This window comes from Urocitellus parryii, chromosome 6 (genome assembly GCF_045843805.1).
Source record: "Urocitellus parryii isolate mUroPar1 chromosome 6, mUroPar1.hap1, whole genome shotgun sequence".
NCBI classification, from domain to species: Eukaryota; Metazoa; Chordata; class Mammalia; order Rodentia; family Sciuridae; genus Urocitellus; species Urocitellus parryii.
This window is the reverse complement of record NC_135536.1, coordinates 111,221,656-111,240,186: the sequence shown is the minus strand read 5'-3', so window position 1 is coordinate 111,240,186 and position 18,531 is coordinate 111,221,656. Positions and strand designations below refer to the sequence as shown.

The 18,531-nt window shown below is 52.0% G+C and overlaps 1 protein-coding gene across 5 annotated transcripts in view; it reads right to left on the bottom strand.

Annotated features, from left to right (window-relative positions):
• Smad3 (SMAD family member 3) overlaps positions 1-18,531 on the bottom strand; it is a 142,699-nt gene that overhangs the window by 73,432 nt on the left and 50,736 nt on the right. Inside the window, exon 1 of one of the 5 annotated variants that reach the window (XM_026408815.2) lies at positions 8,319-8,479. The exons of the other annotated variants lie outside the window; for them this stretch is intronic. Coding sequence (XP_026264600.1) covers positions 8,319-8,320 — 2 coding nt within the window. The 5' untranslated portion in view covers positions 8,321-8,479. Of the gene's footprint in view, positions 1-8,318; positions 8,480-18,531 lie in introns of those variants that run through there. 5 annotated transcript variants of the gene reach the window in all.

Here is an 18,531-nt window from a genome sequence, read left to right as displayed (position 1 = left end):
GAAGGACCACCAAGGGGTTCATGTGAGGGCTGTACTCTAAGGCCCTTCACCAGCCGGGAGGTGCTGCACTGACGTAAGAAGTGCCCCTCACCTTTCATCACATGCCAGAAAATACTGCCCGATGACACCACTGGGCAGCCACCCCTGTTTTTTAAAGTTCCTTCAACAAGCTGGTGTAAGGTCAGGACTCTGGGAGATGTGAGAACATTCTAGAAGCATCATCTGGGGACAACTTATTTTTATTCTCATTATATTGATAAGGGTACAAGCATCTGTGTGCAGGTGGCTGGGAAAGCAACGATTTTCTTCCCAGGCCTACCAAGTCCTGACAAGCCTTCCTGAAATTCCCACCTTCAGAAACTGGACACAAAGGTCAACAGCACAGCCCAAGCCCCCAAGGCCCAGTTCTACTGTTAGTAACTAGGTGTGAGTTATTCCTGCTCCCGAGTCTCAGCTTCCTTGTCTGTAAAATGGGCTGGAGAGAGACTTTCTCTGACGAGCTGTGACTCTGAACCTGAGGCTCGCTGTTTTTTCTCACACACAGGAGACTTTTCATAAAACCAGTGAATATTGGAAAGGGAGCGTTTCCAGGCCCACAGCAACCCGTGGAAAATTCCCCCAGCTTCTGGCTTTGTGCGGAGGACTCGGAAACCCTGGCTACACCCCGGCTGCTGAAGGACAGACGGCTGGGAGACACCTATTTGCTGGAACATCCTGTAGAATCAAAATCCAGCACCAGGCTGCGAGCAGAGGCAGAAAGCAAGACCTCAGTGATTCTGCAGAGACGGCACAGTGATGGGTCCAAGGCTTGTACACGCGCAGGCCAGGGCGTCACTGCTTATTTAACCACTGCCAGAGCCTCATAAGGAAATCAACCACTGGCTGGGACGTAAACTCCTACTGTGCCCTGCAGGTGCCACCAGCCTGGCCCTCAGCAGATGGTAGACACCAAACACACTCACTGACTTAAGTAATTATGTATAAATCTGGGGCCAAAAGACTGCTAGAAAAATATTTGCTCTTTTGAAGCACATTCAGAAAAAAAAAAAAAAAAAACAAAGCTCCTCCATAAGAAACTTGTTAAAAATGGAAATAAAACAAGCCAAATAAAAAGCCCACAAAACCTTTCAATTGAAAATAAAACGAGGTGGGCGTGGTGGTACACTCCTGTAATCCCAGCAGCCGGGGAGGCTGAGACAGGAGGATCCTGAGTTCAAAGCCAGTCTCAGCAAAAGCAAAGTGCTAAGCAACTCAGTGAGACCCTGTCTCTAAATAAAACACAAAATAGGGCTGGGGATGTGGCTCGGTGGTCGAGTACTCATGAGTTCAATCCCTAGTACTCCCCCAAAAGAAAAGAAAATGAAAAAAAAATTCTTTAAGGCCAACTCTCCTCCTTTTGTATCTGTATAATGAAATATTACCTAGCCATGAAAAGCAACTCATGGGGCTGGGGCTGGGGCTCAGTAGCAGAGCACTTGCCTAGCACATGAGAGGTGCTGGGTTCGATCCTCAGCACCACATAAAAATAAATAAATAAAATAAAGGTATTGTGTCCATCTACAACTAAAAAAAATATTAAAAACTCACTTTTGAAAAATGAGTGAATCTGAAAATTAGGCTAGGTGAAAGACAAAAAGAATATGTACTCCATGATTCCATTTATACAAAATTTTAGGAAATCCAAACTAATGTTTCCTGACAGAAGGCAGATCAGTGGTGGCTTATGGCCAGGGGAGGGTGGTGGGGGGAAGGAAAGTGAAATTACAAGGGGCAGAAGGACGTTTTAGGAGTGACACAATGTCACACTCACCACCTGATGCATTTGAGATGTGTGCAGCGGGTCTTAGGACCCTGTCAGGAAGGCTATCAGCCATTGGAAGTCTGATTTTAAAATATAATAAAGTAGTCACGAGGCCTGGGGCAGGCACGGCTCCAATAAACGTGGTCATAGGGACCCTCCCTCCTTTGCCCACCCAAGGACAAACTCTGGAAAGAGCCAACGCAGAAGTGTTGGTGACCAGCGGTAAGATGTTCTAAAAAAGGGACAGATGCTGAGGATGTCACTGAACAAACAGTGATGGCCTGTTGGCTCCGTTCACGTCTTACTCAGTTCTTCACGCAAAGAGGCACACAGACCTGTGACTCGATGGCCTGAAAGAACTCCTCTGCTGACACTGCTCATGACAACTGTTTTATCAAGGAAAGCCCTGGCGGGGGGGGGGGTGGCCAATGTGGACCTCCAAACTTCAAATAGGCATTTGGAAAACCAACTGCCCACAGCATTGCCCACCCCTTCTGCTGTGGTCCCAGGGTGGGTGCAGAGGCCTGGTGTCCAGCAAGGACATCTGGCCTGGCCAGGAATGGTCCATCTATCGAGCGAAGGGACATGCCAGAGGAAATGAGCATGTTCAAATGCAGGAGTGACCACCAGGTATGTGGACGCCGACTCATGTCCCGCCCACAGGCTCAGGTCCCTGTGCTCCAGATCTGGTGGCCCACTGGAGCTCTTTTGTGAACTTCGCGAACCTACTTAGTGATATCTTTGCTCCTATAAATGCTGAGGTTGCTAAAGCTCCATCGCTACTTAATGCCACGGTCCCTGATGGTCTTAAAGAAGCCAGCAGCCTCTGCAGTCCCTTGACCTCCAGACCTTGGAGGCTGGCCTCTCACTCCAAACAAGATAGAGACCAATTCTCTGTCCATCAAAGGGACTGAAATCTGGGGTGGGGTTCAGATGAGGGGATGTCATCTGGAAGCCTCATTTAGGACACTGAGCAGAGAAAAGCCCTCAACACACAGACGCTGAGTGGGGACAAAAGCTAGGGGCAGCATTAACAAGGTGAAGAAGAGTGTCACCCACCCTTAAAGAAATTCTTTCCAACCCATTAGTGACTTGTCCTTGAAGTTCTGCAGACAGACCCAACAGTTTATAGCCCATGTAGCCCTAGGGTCAAGTGTTTTCCACCCAATTTCACACAAACCCCGAGGCTTGGGAAATATTCACGGTCGGAGATGAAGTCCTACTCCGGACAGATGTCCAGGGGAGATGTCTAGCTATTAAACGTCCAAACTCTAACAGTCCAAAGAACAAGAGGAGGAAAACAAAAACAAAAACAAAAACAAAACACAGAGGAATGAGCACACCAAAAGGAAATTAAAAAGTCTAACTTCAGCATGGGGTAAAGGGTAGCCATGCAAGACACAAGCTCTGGGCCCTGGTTCCTCATGGCCTAGCTGTGTGGCCTTGAGACAGTTGATTAAGCTCTCTGAGCCTTAGCTGCCTCACACAGCCCTGTGAGGTAGATACTACTGTCCCCAACTTAAAAGTCATGGAGGAGGAGAATGGAAAACAGTCAGGACATTTCACAGCTTCAACCCCCAATACCATCCATCTGGCTGCCAGGCGAACAGAGTCACCTCCAGGGGTCAGATGGCTTCTCTGGGGCACTTGACCTCAAGGAGAACAGCCAGAGAGTTCAAATAAGCCAGTAGTGGCTGGGAGCCCACTAGAAATAAACCCTGAGCCAGAGAGGGCTTAAAGCCTGGGAATCTCAGGGGTGTCCAGGAGGGAGCCTCAATTTTCTGGATAATGAAGAATCAGCTGCAGGGTCATCCAGCCAACACCCCCAGGGCACAGGTGTGGGGAAAAAGTCCACCCCAGGGCTGCCAAGTGCCAACTGCTCCTGCCCCTCGGACAATCACTGGGGATCTCACAGGACCAGTGTGGCTGGCCGTGTCCCCTCTGTCCAGCTTCCTCAGGTGAGGGCCGTCTCATCCTGGGACTTCTGCTGTTCCCTTGATATCCAAGGAAATTTTCAAGGACTGAGAACCAGAGTCCTGGTCGTCCTCTGTCACACGGCTCCCTCCGAGATTCTGCCCACCACATCCAGCCTGGCTACAGTCCCAGGGGAGAACCCCGACGGTAGGGGACAGAGAGACTGCAGGGTGAGCAGGACGCAGACCATCCCAAGACGTTGGGCAGGAAGCACAGAGTAACGGAGAAGGTGCTCTGAACACCACAGATGCCCAATAAATATCTGTCATGTCAATGAGTGATCAGTGATCCACGGAAGCCAAGTCAAGCTCCTCCTTCCTCTCCCCACCTCACTGTGGTCAACCCAGGGAACTTCCGGAAAATACTTCCCGCTGCCGGAATTGGGACTCACAGAAGACAGCCATCCATTAATTAGCCTGGGCCGGAGGTCAAAAACAGGCAGCAGCCCACAGATGTTGTGCTTGGCCTGCAAAGTGTTTTTTAAATTTTAAAATTAGTTGCCAATTTTTAGAAGCGGGGAGATTTCATATGAGAATCTACATTTTTTTGGCTTCTCTTGAAAAAACTCAGAAGATCTGGCAACCCTCGGCCACCAGCGGATGCTGAGCTGCCAATGGCCCTTTAGACTGGAAATGGACCCCAAGTCCCAGGCCACTTGCAGGCACTAGACCCCCCTTCCTGCACACAGCCTGTCCCTGAAAGCACTTGAGCTGGCTTCCGCTGCAGAGGCCACATTGCTTAGAGCACCAACTGGAAGGGCTGGGGCGAGGGGCTCAGTGGACGAGCACTTGCCCAGCAGGCATGAGGCCCCGTTTCCATCCCCAGGGCAGCCTCGATAGGGCGGTCACAGGCCCTCGCTGATGTGGGTACCTGCAGCAGCACCTCTTATCCTCGGGTGACTGGCAGCTGCATCCCTTTTTACTCTCAAAGGCACATTTGGGTAATAAATTGTACGGCGACTCTGCACAGTACACCTGACTCGTTCTAGGGATTCTGTACCCAGAGCTCTGGAGGTCTCTGTCCTCTCAGGTGGAGTTCATCCCACCGAGAGTGAGGGCCTCCGCACATCTGCCAGCTCCAACTCCAGAGCCTGAGCCGCTGGTGGCTGTCCAGCGTCTGACGGTGGCGGGAGAGGGGAGGGATGGCAGGACTCCATGGTGCAGTTGGGGTGGGCAGAGGTCAAGAGGGGAAGAGGGGAAGGAGGGAGGGAGAGGGAAGGAGAGAGCAAGGAACAGGAGTCTCCAATGGACTTGGCCTCCTAGGTACCACTTTGCCTGAAGCCAGGGAACCAAGCTTCCCACCCAACCCCGCTCTCAGCAGGGACTCTGGAAGACAGAGGAGAGTGGTTTACATAGTGAGACAAGTCACCAACCTGTCCTTATTGTCTCTTCCAGGATCCTCTGCCCTCTTGGACCAACACATTCTCTTATCTAGCACTGTTCCACCCACGCCTGCCCCAGCTTGGTGACCTGCCCCATCCTGGTGACCGGCAGACACGCCAACCTTGAACTGACTGAAGTGGGTCAGGGTTATGTCAACATTTCCTGGGGCCTTATACCACAGCCAGAGTCCTGCCTGGCTTCAGAGGGGACACAGGAGAAGGCACAGAAGGGGACACAGGCAACATGAGCTGTTTTTCATACCAAAGGCCACCACCCAGCCAGCTCCAGGGACCACGGGGGCTGCTGCATTCTGAGTATTTCCTGAAGCACCTTGATTCCAGGCTGGGCCCACAGGGAAGTCTTCAAGTCAAAGTATTCCCAATATTTAAAGGGTTAAAGTCCAGGGAGGGAATGAGTTCACTGAAGGGAGAAGGCAAGAGAATCTTCCCCTCCCCCTACTAAAAATTTAGGCATAGAAGACAGTGGAGAAAGGCTGGGCAGGAAATCAAGTAGCCGTCTTGACATTTTATCAGAAAATCTGATATAACTGGATATCACAGAAGACATTTGACTTCTTCCCCTAAATGAGAACACAAAGGAGAAATCTGGTTCTTAACATCCTTAAGGTCCACGTGAACTTAAATCCCTAACCCTCTTCTTCCCTAAGGCCAGGGTATCACACAGGACTTGCAGCAGTGGGCAGGGTTTTTAAGTTTCCTTTGGTAGCAGCCTCAGATCCTCTCAAACTCATCTAATTGGGCAACAGAGAGCTCATACAGGGCACAATCTGTGTCCGAGGAAGTTTCCAGCACTTTCCGCCTTTTGAAGATGATTTTGTCAACAGGCAGAGTGAAGGGCATCGGCTTTGAAGTGGGATGGGAACCAGCTGCAGTTGCTTCATCACTGATCAAATGCCACCAAAAGGGTAAATAGAAAACACACTTTAAAAATTATATTTCACACCCTCCCGGATCAAGTCAACCAGCCACCTTGGGTCTGCTGGAGTCCACACTCCTCGAAGGAGGGAGGAGCCCGAGGGCCTGGAGTGTCCAGCTGGGCTTCTGAAGGGGCTGCTCCCAGGGAGCAAGGCCATAACAAATTATGATGCCTGATACTCGTACAAACAGCCATCTGAAGACAGTCACGGGCTGACGGAAGGAGGAGCAAAAGGCACAGAGCCACAGAGCAGCGGTTCTGCTGCCCAGAGAGGCTGAGCTGGGGCTGGCGCTCCTTCCAGCGGAGCCAGGGGTTACAGTACACAAAGGTGAATTCAGCTGCCCCAGGAAGCACTGGGCACAGCAACGAGCAGAGGGACCAAGCGGCTCCCCTTGCCACACGATCTGCCTCTGGCTTGCAGACCCTCCTGGGCTGAGCCACTGCACCAGCAGGCTGGACCCTCAGGGTGCAGGGTCCCAGGAGCTGGAACAGAGCCCAGGGCCATGAAGGAGGTGGCAGTTCCAAAGCTCTTGCTTCTTTCTCAAAGAGTTTAGAGCAAGCTTGCACAGGGCTGACATCCCTTTGGACATAGGGGGTTTCCTAGAGGAACAAAGCTTCCTGTCATCCCAAGAGTCCACTCAGGGAAAGATAAAGCCGGAAGAACTTTCATGACCCTCTGGTCAGCAACCCTGAGGACCAATGGGGCGACCAGACAAAGAGGGTAGGGGACCGTCCCTAGTGTGGGGCTTCTAACTCCCTATCCACTGTGCTTCCCCATGCACCAGCCTGGAGCTGCACCCAGCCAGGGCTTTTGCCCAGAGTGTGGCCACTAAGTGTGCACGGGGAGGCCAGCAGCTGGGAGGGGGACCTGTGGATAAAGACAACTTGACAGTCCAGGGGAGCAGTCAGCCTCTGCGCCTGCCAGGAGGGAAGTCCTGAACACCCAGATCTAGACCTCCAAAGGGACGACAATCCTGGGCAAACCTGCTCCAAAGTCTTCGAGAAAGAAGCAAGGGCTTTGGAACTGCCACCCTGACCCTACAGGCAGCTGACCAGACTACCAGGAAGAGTCGGCCTGAGAGAAATTAACAACTCCAAACAAAACTGGTAATAGCTCAAATTACACTTCTTAAACATTTGTTGAAAATGAAAACCAGACTGAAGTAGCACATTTCTTGGCAACATTCAAAAACTGAAAAATGGACCCAGGAAAAAAATGAACTTCATAGAAACAAAAATTAAACACAAAATAAATCTGAAAGCAGCTAAAACTGCCGTCAGTGTAAGCCCAACTAAAAAAAAAAAAAAAAAAAAAAAAAAAAATCAATGAACGAATCCATTAACTCAGAGATATGCAGACTTTTTACCCAGGGAAATTGGACTTGGTAGAAACAGTAGCACAAAGAAAATTCCAGAATGGCAGAAGCTAAAATCAGAACCTACAAGCAAGCAAGCAAACCAAAGAATGCCAAATTTTATGGTAAAATACACACAGAAAAGAAGCGATCCTAATGAGAATAATTTCCATTTTAAAAAAGAAGATGCTGCAGGACAGTTTGGAGCCACAGCTAAGGAATGAATCCAGTTGGCAAGGCCCCTGTCATTGGGGTGCAGCGCAGACTCGGGGACCAGGTAAGAATGCCCACAGGTTGGAAATGGTAACATGAAGAATGCCCTATACTTTTTTCAGAAAAGTGGTCAAAAGTTGGCCAAGGCAAACCCTCAAGGGCAGCCCAGCCTCTCCTGCACACCCCAGCTTCCCCGGAGCAGGAGCAGACTCTGTGGGCATCTGTCACCATCCGCAGGTCAGGGCCGGGCTCTACCTGAGGAGCAGACTTGCTGGGAAGTCCCCCAAGGAGGCAGCCTCAATTCCCAGCCCTGCCCTTGGGTGGATGACTGCCTCCACCCACCTCGGGGACTCCTGTCCCACTGCAAGTGGGGGTGAACACCCAGGCTGAGGCCCTACCTGCTAGGAAACCCAGGGGCCATGGTGCCAGGCACACCTGGAGGAGCCCAGGACCCTCGTCCTCCACCCTTGGGGGAGAGGAGGAAATATCCTGTGGGGGTTGAGGTGGGGTGGGCAATGAGCGATTTTAACCTATACCTCTCTGTTCTAAATATTCTACCATAAGCCTGTATTGTATTTGTGATGGGGGTGGGGGCATTAACGAAAAAAGCCAAAGACCTGCTCTAAGAATCAGAGTCTCTGGGATGTGATTACTCACATGACAGGTCCCGATGACCCTGGGAGCCCAAGATGGCACAATTTCAAATTTGTCTGCAGTTATGTGAGGGAAGGGGTCTATCAGGTTTTAAGTCAAAGGCGATGGATTTCCAACTGGAATTTCTTAGGCGAATCCTGGACATGTTGGCTGCTTCTCCCAACCGCTATTTGGAGATTCCCATGGATAATGTGGCTTTACAGGCAGTGACATACAAAAGCCTGGCAGGGGTGGACACAGACCCATTTCAAGAGAGTAGAAACCTGTTAGAAGAGAGGAAGAAGAACAGGAGGGACAGGGTGAAGAGAGGCCTTCGCAGAATCTTCATTTCCAGTAAAGAAATAGGTGTTACAAATATCTAAAGTGAATATGGAAAAACACTAAGTCTTGTTAAGCCTAGTAGAAGGGACATGGTAAGTCCTATTTGCCTGCTCCTTGAATATTTAAAATCTTGATACTACAATGAACACAGGCACACACACCAACAGGCCACGGAGGGAATCACTCTGGCATCTCAGAGGAACAAAAGCAAAGAGGCAGCAAAGAAAATCAAAATTCAAAGCACTGTGGTATGTAACACTTAGGGAATTCTTGGCCCATGAGTACAACATATACAGCCATGTGTGAACGTGCCTCCATCTTCCAAAATTTTTGTATTGTAGGAGGAAAGTCTTTCTTTTTTAAAATAAATAGAAGGGAAAACAAAACTACTATTTCGATGGGGCCTACTCAGTACTCGGCTCTGCAAGAAGTCTCACGTGTCAAATTTGCTCGTCCAAACAGTAAGACAGGATCTCATGACCCCTTCCCCTTTCTCAGAGGAGCAGATGAGCTCACCCAGCCAGGGGACCTCCAGAGGCAGGCTGGACTCCTGGCACAGGCAGGGGGCCCAGGCAGTAGGACTCACGGGCCCATCTCTCCCACCATTGGTGGGGTCACTCTCTCCCCCACAAACCCACCCTTTGCCTCTTCTAGTGCCAGAGCTTGGATTGCTGACCCCTGGCACAGACAAGGGACCTTCCCAAACAAAGCCATTCCCTGCCATCTCCTGCCCATGTCCTTCCCTGAAGCCTGTGAGACACTTGGCAGCTCCCCAGTCAGGCCAGCTCGGTCCCCAGCACCTGCCCAGCCTCCACAAGTCCCCAGTGGCCATTCCTGTCCCTCACATCCTAGGACAGAGCTACAGGGGGACACATCCTTCCCCACAGGACATGAGCAGGTTCTGGAGGGCAGCTAGCTTCAAGTCCAATCCACCTGCACCTCTCGCCAGCTCAGGCCACACCCCCTTTAAGCCTGTGCCTCGTCTGCTGGAGGAAGCCCACAGCACACCCAGCTCACCACAGGGCCGGGCACAGAGCCCCTTTCCATTATTGTGGGTGGGATGGTCCCCAACTCCTCGTACACACAGTTCTCAAGACCTGACTTCAGGTTCTTCGTGGGCAGCGGCCTTGCCCTTCATCAGCTCACCCCTGCCACGGACAGGACCTGGCCTCAGAGAGGGAGAAGAGAAGGCCCGAGGGGCTGGGCTGTGTCGGAGCTCACCAGGGAAAGGGAGCTGGAGAACCTGAAGGCAGGGCCACTCTGCGCCCTTTAAGACGTCTGCTAGGAAGGGCAGCAGGAAGCAAGGACTGAGCGCCCCGCAGGTGCTCTCCGCGCTGCAGGGGAAAGGGCCTCACAGGGCTCCAACAGGTCCAGGACAGCACCTCAAGGGCCCTGGCAGGAAGCACCAGCACCTACACACAGGCTCGCACGCACTGCTGGCTGACCCGGGCCCACTTCCTTTACAGAACAGCAGATCCCCACGTGCCACGGCAGGACCTGGCTCTGCAGGGGAGAAGAGGAGAGCCTTGGGAATAACCAGGCTCCTTACAGGGAGAAACACTGCTTTTCCCTGACGCCCGTGAGACACCTGGCAGGTATCAGCACCTCTGAAACAAGAGCCGGGAAGGTGGCAGGCGGCTGACAAGATCACTCCATGCCTTCTGATCCAATGGGGAGCAGTTTTAGACACGGACATTTGGGATCTACCTGGCCTATCTCACGTGCTGAACATGAAAGCCACAAGCACCCAGGAAGAAGTGTGGGCTTTGGTCCCTCTTCTGACCTTCCTGGCTGGGTGACTCTGGGCAAGTTGCTAACCCTCCCTGATTTCTCTCAGTGGCCTCCTTCAGAAAATGAAAAGGTTAGAATGGGGATCCTTCCGAAGGTCGCTGCCTGTTTTCAAAGCGTCAGAAAAGTGCTCACTTCTGGGGAAGAGCTGAATCTGTCTTATTCCCCCAAAGTCACAGACTTGAGTGGAAACCCAGGGAACTCTCAGGGCTCCTCCCCGCATCTGGAAGTTTGGTGTGCAGGTCCCTAAAACGTCCTCTCAACCTTTTCCTAATTCGTAGTTAATTACAAGGAACTGCACTTACATTCAGTTTTGGGTTTGCAAATGGAAAATACTAATGACTTTGTAAATTAATTTCAGATTTGGCTCCATAGTTTCTGGCAATAAGATCAGACTTTGTTTTCCTTCTCACTGTTTCTAGAGGCAAATAGAAACAGCCCACCCCCCCAAAAAGCATTAAAAATTCCAATTAAGTTTTTCTGGGGGAAAAAAATATAACCCAGCAATACAAAATGGGCCTCTGGGACAAACGTCAGTTCCAGTGAGGAGCTGATCGCTACAAGCTGGAAAGTGCCCGAATGGGTGGAAAGGGACGTGGTTTTCCTCTGGCAAGAAGACAGCAGAGTCCGGGAGGGCTTCTGCTCTTCCACTAACAGTTCAGCAGATGTCACAGCACTTACCCTTCCGTAAAGTCAAACTGTCACAGCGACCCGCCTGCAGGAGAGGCACAGACCCCCCACAGGGGGTGGGGATGGGGGACAGGGTCTCAGCCCTTGGGCAGAGCTCCCGAATCCCGCCCTGGGTGTGACTACAAGATGGGCCCAAAACCAGATGGACAGGCACTTAAAGGGGAGTGACGACAGGATGGTCAAGAGACGACAGAGCCAGGAGCTGAGGATGCTTTGCCAGGAGGAAAGCAACCTGGGCAGGCAGGACAGACTCCCACAGGGTGTGAGGCTCAGTGATGAGCTGTTTAAGGGGCAGAGAAGCTTCAGGGAGACTGATTTCTGCTTAACCCCCTAAGAGCGTCTTAGAAGGAGAGAAAATTCAGCAGGCTGCCTTAGAGAGGTAGGTGAGTGGGGTGCCAGCAGCTCCTGCTTCCTGGTCTGCAGCACGGTTAAACAGGCCACGTTATTCAATTCCTATGACAATTCTACAGGGACAACAACCCAGCTATCTGTGAGTCCATCCTCCTAGGTATGGAAATGGGGCTCAGAGCCTTATGTCACATCCCAGTCACTTGGCTCATAATGCTGGTGCAGAGACCCAACCTGGACCTTCTGCCCAGGGCTCTTTCCTCCATAGTTTCTCCCACTCCAGAGCCTCGGAGTCCCCGTCTCTCAGATCAGAAGGGTGAGTTTGAAAATCCTGCATTCTGGCCCCACTGCCCCTCCAAGAAGCACCAGCCGGTCCGTCCTAGCCTAGCTTCCATCTTACCTAAGGGAGGGGCCCGCAGGCACCCTGCAGTGTGAACATTTCTTGATTTTCCATCTCAGACCAGGCAAAACAGTGAGGCTGTCCCTCTCCAAGCCCCTGTCAGGAGCTGGGGGGATGGAATTATTCACCCAGCAAGGGTTTCACTGTCAGCATCCACTTCCTGTAGAGAACTGTGAGGGCCAGGGTGAGCCACTGAGCAGGGGAGGTCGCTGATCAGATTGGAGACAGGCACACCTTCAACTATCTGCAACTCGGGGTCTGTGTGTCTGTGAAGCGCAAGTCTCGCGAGTCATTCTCCACGACACCTTCCTGTTAGGAAGTCCCATGTCTCTACGGTGCAGGACCCCTTGAGGGGCATCAGTGTGAAGGGAGGTCTCTACAGGTCTGCTTAGGCGGTCTGTTTCACGGGAGATGACCACTCAGAGTCCTGGCCGCCTATGGAGGACCATACCCCAGCTTGCCCTGTACAACGAGGGAAGAGGAGCAGACTGGAAGAACAGAAATGCACTCAAGGGACCACACAGGCTCCATCTGGCTGTCCCGCCAATGCGACCTCCATAGGCAGGCAGGGTCCTGAAAGATATCCTCTCCCAGGCAGGAAGACTTCTGAAAATGCAGGTGACTGGCCACCCCTTCCCCCATTTTATACCTGGTAAAATAAAGACTGGACAAGGCCTCACAAGAGGCTGCCCACAAGCTTTGTTTCAAGACCAGTTCTTGACCCCATCACGGTCGGGTCTCTGGAGTGAGAGGTGCGGAAGTGACCAGTTTCCTCCTCTTTACAACAGGACTGTGAGGAATCCCTGATGTAGACAGCGGCCAACGCCCTGCACTGCAGCTGGCACGCCACAGTGTCAGCCACTGTCAACATCCAGGAGCACTAAGATCACTCTTAAAAATAAAACAGGACAGATCCACTGAAAATTAAAACCCGAGGCTGTAGCTCAATGCCTGGCCAACAGAAAGCTCCCGACGGCCTGTGGGAGGGCTGATGGCCACACAGAGAGATGGACAAGTGAGTCAAAAAAAACTTAGTTTTGAAGTCCCACGTCTTCCAGTCCGTAGCCACCTGCCCTCTTGCAAGGGACTGCCCCTCCCTGCACGATAAAATATGAAAAACGCAAGCACTCCAGAGAGGCCATGAACCCTGAGTAATCGAAGGCCAGGTTATGTAGGACACAGGGACAGCCGATACGCCTTGCTCAAGCACGTATGTAATCAGTACGTGCTGAGTGAGCGGGTGGACGAGCGGCTGTAGAATGTCCCCGTGCACTCCACAGCGTGCTCACTCCCAGCCTCTGCACATTCTTGGGGGTTCCCCAAGCAGAAAGTCCCACCTACCTGGAGCCTCTCAAAGTGCTCAGCATTCCCAACAGTCAAGGGGACAGCCCAGCTCTCCATTCTCTGCAATTCCTTACCACCCCCAGCCCCACCCCTACCTCACCCCTCCCCCAGCTACCTCTGACCCAGTCCCACCCCTACCCCCCCCCACCCCACCCCAGCTACCACTGACCCAGCCCCACAAAAGGCTTTAAGTGTCTGCCTTGCAGGCAGAATCCATAAGCAGATGGAATGCTTTTACACACTCACTGCCCCAACCAAAGCAAACACAGGCCTTCTGAACTTATGTCCCAAAGTCATTGCTGATCAGGCTGCTCAGCCCATCAGGCCCCCTCCTGTGCCCTAGCTCTTCTTCTGGTTAGTTGGCTCACGTTGTCATTGGGCAATTCTCTTGCTCCGTGCAAGGGAAGGAGGACAGGTGAACAGAGGCACCTGGCTCTGAAGTCAGCAGGCCCTCATCCAGATGCCAACTCCATCTCTGACTGTGTGGCTTTGGGTAAATTGATGGGCCTCTCTGAACCTCTGTTTCCCTCATTTGTAAAATGCACATGGCATCCCGTCATGACACAGGCTCCTGGGAAAATAACAAAGGTAATGTGTCTAGCGTGGCATCTGGGACACAGCAGACACTCAGCAAATGTAAGTTTCCTTCTTCCTTAGCAGAGAGAAGACCAAGCTCAGCCCTGCTCTGCTCCTTGCTTGAGGTGTAACTGATGCAGATCCCAGCCTTGGAGAGCTCAAGCATTTCCCTCGAAAGGCAGATGACATCAGCTGACCTAACAAACCCTACAGCTGTACTGTCCAGCAGGGCCCACCAGCCACCTGTGGCCAGTGATGCAGCTAATTCTGAGATGTGCTGCAAGTGTGAAGTGCACCTTGATTTCAAAGACTTAGCATGCTAACAAAAGGACCAGGAAATAGCTTACTTGTGATTTTTATGTTGATGCTGGTCTGGGATAGGCTGCATGAAGTAAAACATTATTTAAAATTAATGCATCCTTTCTTTTCACATTTTAGCATTGCCAGAAGATTTCAAATGACACTGAAATTCGCATCGTATTTATCTATCAGATGACACTGTTCTAGAATTCAAGGAAATCTTGTGCCATGACTTGGGCATTTTTCTCTCCCGGGCAGAGTGTAGTTCCTTCTTGAGAGAGCATCCTGTTAGCTCTGACTTTATTTTTCCCCTGGTACTTAACACAGTGCTGAAAGTGCCCATTGCCAAGAATCTCTCAACCTAATGAATGAAATCTGAAAATATTTAGAAACTCTTAGCAGTTACCACTTATTAGGGACCATATCCGTGGGTCTCACATACACCTGCTCCTTTAATCCTTGCAAGAACCCCAGGAGTGAATTTCATTCCTTGCATTTTTGCAAATCAGGAAACTAAGGTTCAGGAAGGTCAAGTGCATTGGCCAAACAAGGTTATGGAGTGGTCAGGGGCAAACACTGGGATGCCAACCCACTTCTGACTCCAAGTTCAGGCTTTTCTCCACTGCCCATGAGACGAGGCAAACGGCCCCCACGCCTTGTCCTCTAAGTCACACCCCCACCTACAGAATACCACAGGTGGAGGTGCTCTCCTTCCCACCCCACCCTCTCCACATCAGCCAAAGGATTTCCCAGCAAGTCAGAAATGACAAACCACCAACAAAGTCCCTGCAGAATGCTATCCATGTCTTGCCAAGCCTCAGCTAGCTCACAGTTAGTCATGCTTTAAAAGGGGTGAGTGATAGGGAATGTGGACTGCCTTTGAACTTCCTGGCCAGGGCACAGGCAGGAACCCGGAAATAGAGAGTCAGTAAGCAGCAAAGGATCTGATAAGATATTTTTTTCAGAGGATCTTATTAGCAAGGCTGAGTATTACCAGGTCTCAGAAGCTCAGCTCCTCTGACTCCATTAAAGAGACTCCCTGCAGCTTCTAGACCCTTCCCTCTGGGCTCTTGCCACCCACCCAGCCTCACATATGAACTTCTTTAGCACCCTGCAAGGAATAGGCTTAGCCTGGCATAGAATAGGCTGGCTGGCAGTGCGTGTGCCTCGAGAGTGGGTAGAGGGACGCACAGCCAGCTGGCCACCCACCCGATAAAGGCACTGCTTAAAGGTGTGGAGGTCATAACCCTTCACCTTCAGGAACTAAGAAGACAGGTAACAAAGGACAAGAAACGAGAGGACAACGCAAGAACTGCCTTCAACAGGTGCCAAATGGGAATCACGTGTCCAGGGGTGAAGCCAGAGGATGAGTGGCCCTCCTACCCCGTCTCCCCACATGAGTTCACAGGTGGCCAGCTGTCTGCAGGCTGCAGCTCAGACAAGGGCAAGGTCAAGTGGGCCAATCATCTGGGAAGGAGGATCACGACTCAGACAGGACCCGAGGACACGCCAATGGCCGGCTGTCAAGCCCGTCGCCTTACCCTGCCAGGCTCTCAGTTTCCCTTTTCAAAGGGGACGGACAGCAGCAGAGGAGGAGGAGACAGAAAAACAGTGCGCTGGGAGACGGGTCCCATTCGAGCTCAGACAGGGTCAATATTTACTCATCCATTCATGAGCCCGGCTCTGGTGAGCATCCTCGGCTTGGGCCACCTGGGTTTACACTGGCATCTGGTCTTGATTTGAGGCCCAAAGCAGCCGTGTTTAGCCTGTGGCACAGAATCCAGTCCCCTGCCTTGTCTGTCTGAGAGCTAAATGGATCCCATCCGATGGAAGTGGAAAAAGTGACCACTGATGACCTTGTTGCTCCTGCCAAGACACTGGGCAGCCGCGGCCGTCAGGGCTGCCCTTGGAGTGCCCACCTGGTGCTGGGGTGCCTGAGAGCGTGGGCGGTGTTTATCCTCCCCTCACCAGGAGCTAACGGGAGACACATCACCGCCACTGCATGGAAGGGGACCTGACTGAGCAAGGCCACAGAGGAGGGGGCAGGAGCCAGGCCTGCCATGCTATCTGCAGAGCTGAGGAAAAGACTCGGACATTCAAAAAAAATATTTACTGAAGACCTACTGTGTGCACGGTACTGGGGCAAAAACCAAGGACAAAACAGGAAAGAACTCTGTCCTGGAGTGGGCATTCCACGAGGAGAGAGAGGCCTTAAACATGGAATGCCGAATTATGACACTTTCATGGTGAAGCACATTTAATGTCTGGGGCAGGGAGGGACAGGCCCTGGGCCACTTTCACGTGAGGTGCAGAAGAATCATTGCAGAGCCAGGTTTAAAATACATATTCTCAGTTCACACCCTGGAGTCCCATCCCAAGTCCAGGAAGAGGCAAGAAATAGACATCTCTGGTGGCCAGCTAGGAGACGGGAAGCAGGAGGTCCCCGAGTCCTGGATGTCTGAGGTCTGGGCACAGAGCTCTAGCTTTGCCCCAACACTGAGGAAGCAACAGTGAACAAGAGTCACCATCCATACCTCAGTCTTCTCACCTGTAAACAGAGTCTCAGAACACCTGGTCAACCCACCTGGCAAGATGGTGCCGAGACCGACAGAGGGCTGTGAAAATGAACCACAAAGGGCTGAACAGACGGACTAGGGACACCAAACCACAGGAAAGAGTGGACCTGGCAGAAGAAAATCAAGCAAGCACTTGGGGACTCAGAGGCTGGCTGCCAAATGTCCAGTTTCGCAGTGACAAGCACCACCACCCAAAACCCACCCAGCCAAATAAGATAACTCTTACTCAAGGGCCGTTGCTCAACACAGGCCACGTGTGGGTTTCCATGCCGTCGTCCCGTCCTGTGGGAACCCAGAGTGTGGGGTTCCTGGTTAAGTGAGCGGCTGCAATAAATCACCCCCCGGCCACGGCTCCTGCCCACATGTTGCTCTTATGGTCAGCATACTTCAGCCCTGCAGTGACCTAACCCAGGCCGGGTCAGCCCATGGCCTCTGCTGTCACCCTCCTCCAGCAAGCACCAGCTCACATTTCAGGCCGTTTGCTCCCCTGGGGATGACTCAGAGGAGTCAGTTGTCTTAAAAAAATACTTTTCATATTTCAAATAAAAAACAAATACCACGCACTCTGGACACAAGCCGAAACAGCTGTCTCCGTTGAGCTCTTAAAATGACGATGTCCAAGGAGGCCAAGAAAGGGGCAGATTCGTATCACCCTGTCCCGCTGCCTTCCTCTACGGTGGGCTTCAAGAGCAGCCTGAGGCCAGGTCACTGTTAATGTCCAGTGTGGCCGGTGAGGAGGAGTGCATGCATTCGCTGGGGTCAGGAAGGGAGCAAGCGCTCCTGGGAGCAAGCCCATGAGAAGATGGCGTGGCTCTGGGCAAGCAGGCGGTGTCCCTTCACAGGGGCCCTGTACATGCACTGCATAGGAATTAGTCTCTACAGAAAGAAGCGGGGGGCCGGCAGCAGCTGCAAGGCTGAGAAGTACAGTGGACAGAAGCAGCAGGCCTCGGCCAGCAAGAAGTCTGGCCAGCAGCAGGGGGACAGTTCGGCACGCAGTGGGACAGCACGGTGTGCCCTCGGCCACTCAGTGTGCTTGCTTCTATGACCCCCAGCTCCCTTCTTCAGGATCCCCAGGCCACCAGACCTCTGGGATCCCCCATGGGATGCCCCCAAGATGCGAGCACCCAAGTTTCACAATCTCATCACTCAACGATGGAAATATATTCTGCAAATGAAAATGAGCTGTTAGGTGACTTTCGCGTCACACGAACCTCATACATATCTCAACGGTACACTCACGTGCACACCTTTGTGTACCTGCACACAGCACAGTCTACGGCTCCCAGGGCCACACTAAGCAAAAGACCATGAGATTCAATAGTGCCCTAGAAGAAGTGCTGTGCTCCAGACACGTGTGGGGCACGCTGGCGCGTCCCATGGCACGCTGTCTCGCCCTGAGCACTTTTTTATGAGCACTTCTCAGGGAAGGGCCTACTGGCTTGACGGGTGCTCCAGCTTCCTGCTGGTTAGCAGGAACCAGTCGCCCTCACTCCAGCCTCACAGATAAGGTTTCTGAACGGTTAGGAAGGAGGCTGCCTCTACAACAAAAATAGAAAGGATAGTAAATGCTTCAACCAGTAACGGTCACTTCACATTATCAAGTATTACGTAGTGAACATAATTATACGTCTGTACTTTTAGAACAGCGGCGGGCTGGTGGATACCAGCACCACAAACACGTGAGTATCACATCTTGCTAAGGCAGCTATATCGTCACAAGGAGATAGGGAATCTTAAACTCCGTTATCATCCTGAGGGACCCCTGTGGACACCCAGCCTGTCATTAACTGGAACCCAGGGGTTACAGGGTGGGACCTGTGCTTCTGCACCCTGCTGGCCAGGGGGAGCCAGCAGCTCCGACACCGGCCTCATA